The sequence below is a fragment of the Aptenodytes forsteri genome, unplaced genomic scaffold, assembly GCF_000699145.1.
Source record: "Aptenodytes forsteri isolate BGI_AS27 unplaced genomic scaffold, ASM69914v1 Scaffold98, whole genome shotgun sequence".
Classification (NCBI taxonomy): Eukaryota; Metazoa; Chordata; class Aves; order Sphenisciformes; family Spheniscidae; genus Aptenodytes; species Aptenodytes forsteri.
The window spans coordinates 1,137,240-1,142,624 of NW_008795130.1; the positions used below are offsets into that span (position 1 = coordinate 1,137,240).

Below are 5,385 nucleotides of genomic sequence, written 5' to 3' on the forward strand. Positions count from 1 at the left end.
ACGGCTATTATTTTATTACGTTGGCAAGAAAAAAGAAATAATGGTCAAAAAAATTTGGATGCTTCGGTTCTGGGAAGGACAAAACTGATAGTGGAGAGTGCTTTTGTTTTTCTGTGCCTTCACTGGGGCAAGTTTTTCTCACCATTTTCACTCTGGCTGTTGTGCAGGTGGTTGACCAGATTGACACTCTGACGTCTGACCTGCAGCTGGAGGATGAGATGACAGACAGTTCCAAAACGGACACGCTCAACAGCAGCTCCAGCAGCACAACAGCTTCCAGCTTGGAGAAGGTCAAGGTGCGGGGCAGCGCACCGCTCATCAAGCCACCCGCGCACCCCTCCGCTATCCTCACTGTGCTGCGGAAGCCAAATCCGCCCCCGCCTCCGCCACGACTGACGCCCGTCAAGTGCGACGAGCCTCCGAGGCTGCCTCCTTTGGCCAACCCTCTCAAGACTAATGGAACCCTGCTGCGAAATGGGGGCTTGCCAGTCGGGCCCAACCGCATCCCAAACGGAGATACATGCTGTATACCGAACAGTAATTTGGAGAAAGTTGTGATGCAGCCTCTGATGCACAGACCTGAGAAAGAGCGGTGTCCTCAGCCGGGAGCAAGGGAACGGGTACGATTTAGTGAAAAAGTGCAGTACCATGGCTATTGCCCCGACTGTGATGTTCGGTATAACATTAAAAACAGGGAGGTGCACTTGCACAGTGAGCCTGCCCGTGTTGTGGGAAAGCTGCCACACCAGTGCCCTCCCCTGCCACCTCCACCACCTCCGCTGCCTCCATTTCCTCTGGAAAATGGAGGGTTGGGGATAAGTCCCAGTAATAGCTTTCCTCCTCCGAGACCTGCGACTGTGCCTCCACACACCGCACCAAAACCCCAGAAGACCATCCTGAGGAAATCAACCACTACAACAGTGTGATGTATGCCACTTGAAACAACTCTTGGTTTTTTCCTATATATAAACATAAATAGGTAATGAGCACTTTCTACTTGAGCAATAAAAAGACCCAATGTATTACTCCCTGTGTCCAGTGAAGTGGCATAAAAATCACATGGTAAGTACAAAGAGCAATGCTTGTTGATCTTACTTGTACTCACCAAAAAATGTCATGGCAAAGGATGCTGAAAAAATATTCATGCTTTAGCTCATAGGTTGTAAATGTCTATTGCAGTTTCATATCTGTAGCGTGGCTTAAAAGACAGTGAAAAGAAAGTTCAGTTTGAAAATACTGAGTGGTGATTCGTGATAGATTTCAGTCTATCTGACATAAGGGAATAACCATTGCTCCTGGATTTTGGGAAACTTCCTGTTTCTAGCAAGTACCTTTTAAAATGTCATTTGACGAAGCGGAGTACCAGCTAACAACTTTTGACTGAGTTCTATAAATGCATTTTTCTCTGCCTAACTGCTTGAGCGAAGGCTTTGTGTGTGGAGCACTGCAATAGGAGGTAATCACTGGACTTTCAGGCAGCTTGATATTTGGTGGGGAAGTAAAGAAATAATTGAAAGGTATGTTGACATGGCTTTGGAAAACTGAATTATCTCGCATTTTGTTTCTCGCTTGCTCAATGTGCCACAGCCAGGGTGAAGTACAGAGTTTTCAGATGAGCAGGGATAGTCCCATTCAGTTCCCCCTGTTTCCACTGCTCCATCTGCAAAATGGTAGTAATATTTTATCTCACGTGCGATGGTGGTAGATTAAAACAACAAAGCGCAGTCCTGCATTTTTCACAAAGCTTTTGTCTGGTGCAAATCTCTTTTTGAAGGCAAAGAAAATTTTGCCTAAGGCCTTCAGGGACATCCACTCAATTCATGTGAAGAGCTTTGAAGTTGAAAATCTCTGTGCAATTATGAAGTATTAACATGCAAACCAAGATATTTTACATGTTATCATATTTTGATGGTGAACCCAATTAATATTCTTACTAGTTGAAAAAAAAGTCCTTAGTGGTTTTAATTATTTTATGAAAGAACATTATTTTATTCTCACAAAGACAATTGCTGGGACCTAAAGTTAAAAACCATCCGATCAGTGAAGGCAATCTGATAATAAATCTGTTATTTACAAAAGTTGTGCCAAATTAATCTCAAATGGCCCAACAGCAGATGCTATATAAAAGCAGTATGCTTTTTTCAGCTGAAATGTAAAACGTACTCTATGGCAAAACAGACAAAACTAGACAAAACAGATTTTTAATTTAAATTTCCGTTTACATGCAGTAATAGGTATTAAACTGAAAACCAATCTTCAAGCAGTTTCCCTATATACACATTATAGTACATTTATAGTATTTAAACAGAAATAATAATAATAATCATAACAAAAATTCTACTACCCTTTGAAAACCTTTGCAGTAAGCAAAGATTCTATTTTCTGCAAATACACATTTAGGGTCTAAAGCTTCGTGTTGTATTCCCCTGCATAAAAGTGGCAAAGCAAAGAAATCTTCTTAAATGCTTAATCATGCTTTCCCCAAATGCTCCCCATGTGCTTTTCATAATGCACCTTGCATTTTGTATTGTTTGACTATACTTAATCTCATGAGAGCTGTTGCCAAGTGAAGTCCTAGTGCTTGCAGCAGGAGGCAGTAACTCGTTCTGCATGTGTGCGAGATCTTTGTTGCCCAGATGAAGTTTCTGTCAGGTGGATTCTGCTCATGCCCTGGGACTCCACAGCACCTCCCTTGCTCACACATTAAAAGTTACATTTTAAATCACTGGAACAATGTGTGGACATATCCACATTGCATATCTACAGGTTTTTCTTTTTTAAGGAAAACTTTTGCTGTCTGTTTGACTTTATCACTACTGTGGAGATCATATACCAACTATTATAAGCTAGTTTAATATTTTTTTCCTGCTTAAAGGAGCTACTGTGTACAAGAAATTATAGGATAATGCAAATCAAACATTGCATATTTTATATAAAATATTTCTGTTTCATCTTAAGTTAGACAAAATAACACTGAATAATTGGGGGGGGGGGTGTCTGCTGCACATGTCTTACCTCACTTGGCTCAATTTTTCCAGTATAAACTCATCTCTGATAGCAGAGCACAGTATTTCTCCTCTGAATTCTGTCCTTGGACTTGTCTCGTGAACATGTTAGTACCTCCAAATTAGATGCTGCACTCTATGTATGTACATTGATATACAAGTAAATTTCAGTTTTGTTGCAGTGTTAAGTTTACAGTTCTTAACTCTGGAAAGTTAAGTGGCATCTGACTTTCATCATTTCATGTTCAGTTTTGGTATCAACATCCTCCATCTCGCATTTGTCCTCTCTTTCAGAGGCGCTTTCTTGTCTCTTTCCCCATGCCTCCTGAGTACCCTTTCACAAACTACTGCCCTTCTTTGTGCATTTTCATGGAGGGAAAAGTGCTGTGCTATAAAAACAAAAGATGCAGCTTTTCAAATGCAGTGCTGCTTTTGGCCAGAAATGCAGTTTCCAAATGTGAAGGAAATACATTGGTTTTGTGCAAAGTTTGCTAACCCAGGCTTTCTTTAATGCACCAAAATGTTCCAAGGTCTCTGTTAAATCGTGCTGTGAACGTTGAATCAATTTTTCTGTTTTAATGAGAATGTCTCTGGCCTGTATCCTATTGTAAGGTATTTTTATCAGTATCACAATTTCACATTATTAACATGACAGAATAAAATGCAGGTTAAAACAGGTAAACATGCAAAGCATGGGAAACAATTAACTTTAAGCTTTGCAGCACTGTCTGGAAGCTTCTAATAAAAATGGCATAAGAAAGAATGCAATACTATATTCAGCCAGCAGTGTTTTTTACATTTATATTAGGAATGTAATCTCTGTGAAGCATTTTTGAACACCTATAAGATACCATGTTTCACACCTTACTGAGGAAAACACAATAAACTAACCAGAACCAGACAGGAATTTTCTGTCTTTGAAACGTAAATGTAATATCTTTGAGATTATATTTAGTGTTTTACAAAGATGTTAATGCCTGAAAAACTGAAAGGCCAGTAACAGTACTCAGAGCTTTAATTCAACATTTGCCATCATTTCAGACTGCTGCTCAGTTTTGATTCCCCAAGGTATTTTAAAGTCTGAATTGTCCAGATCTAGACTTCTCAAATGCAAATAGAAGGAGAAGGTGGTTTCTATCAATTTAATGAAGGGGATGAGCTTAGGAAAATGGACATAAGCAATGAAAATTGCTTAATTTGTAATAATGGCATTGATTAATAAAATCTAGCATATGGATGCTTTGTAAGAAAGGAACACTAGGAGAGTAAAATCTAGTAACAATCATTTTTAAGGACATAAGGTAAGAATGTTCAAAAAGGCTGTGGATCTTTTTATTACCTAGTAAAAGTCACTCTTCTTCCTTCTCTCTTGCCTTGTGGAGTTTTACACCTTTCATCACATAGTCCGTTGTTCACAGAAACAAGAGAACGTTCCAAGTTTTCATCCTCCTTTTTTATTATTAAATCAATATTTTATTTAAAATGTTACATGAAGTAAGTGAAGTAGACTACAGCTCTTGTTAACTTCTTTCAGATAACTTGATTATTGGTTTTGAAGCAAACAGCGTGCAGTGTGAATTCTATAATCACCAGAGAGAGTTGCGTATGCCCTCTGGCTCAGATCTCCATTTCCATGTTCTAATTATGGCTTTCCTATCAGTGATACCACAAACAGTAATTTTACATGTGGAGATAAAATCATGCTATGGTTGCTACATCACTCCTCTGATTTACTCTTAAAGTACGCATGAGTATAGGGCACATATTTTTACAGAGGCAGCATTTCTCATTCCCGGTTTGTATGTATGCTGTGACCCGTGCTTTTTCAGAGGGGGGGGGTGTGTAGAAGCAAAATATTTGTCCACTGTTCAAACTAGTAATAATAATGAAAGCATCAGGCTTAGAGCTGTAGTAAGGTCTTGTAAGTGAGATATGGGCAAAGGCATGCGGTAGAAGAAATGTCTATGCTAAACCATGGTAAGAACAATGTTTAGAATACTTAATCTGAAAAATACTTGGCACCTATTGAATAACCACATTGTATTTTGTAGGGCAATGTGTGATATATAGCATGCAATAGTTACACGCTGCAGCCTAGCGTTTCTGAATCTATTAGCACAGACATAACTGAAGCAGCAGTGGCAGCGCTGGTGTTACTGGCTCAGAACGCTGCAGCACAGTGCATACAAACTGCAGTTCAGCCTCATCTTTGGTAGCAGTTACATGGTGATGTTTTTTATATGGGAAAAACTAGCAGGGATTCTATCTCACTGGCCTGTTTTGTGGTGGAGAAGTGCACAAGAGAGCAAGTTTCTCCCTCAGTCATAATTTTGACAAGGTCTCTGTAGTAGTCCATCTTGGGATAGCTCTGGGGAGCACA

At 39.6% G+C, this 5,385-nt stretch overlaps 1 protein-coding gene across 1 annotated transcript; it reads left to right on the forward strand.

Annotated features, from left to right (window-relative positions):
- Nucleotides 1–173: 173 nt before the first annotated feature.
- PRR16 (proline rich 16) lies at nucleotides 174–1,056 on the forward strand. Its single transcript, XM_019471754.1, has one exon. It carries the CDS (start codon nucleotides 219–221, stop codon nucleotides 924–926), a length of 708 nt encoding a protein of 235 aa, XP_019327299.1. The 5' UTR covers nucleotides 174–218; the 3' UTR covers nucleotides 927–1,056.
- The last annotated feature ends 4,329 nt before the right edge of the window (nucleotides 1,057–5,385 follow it).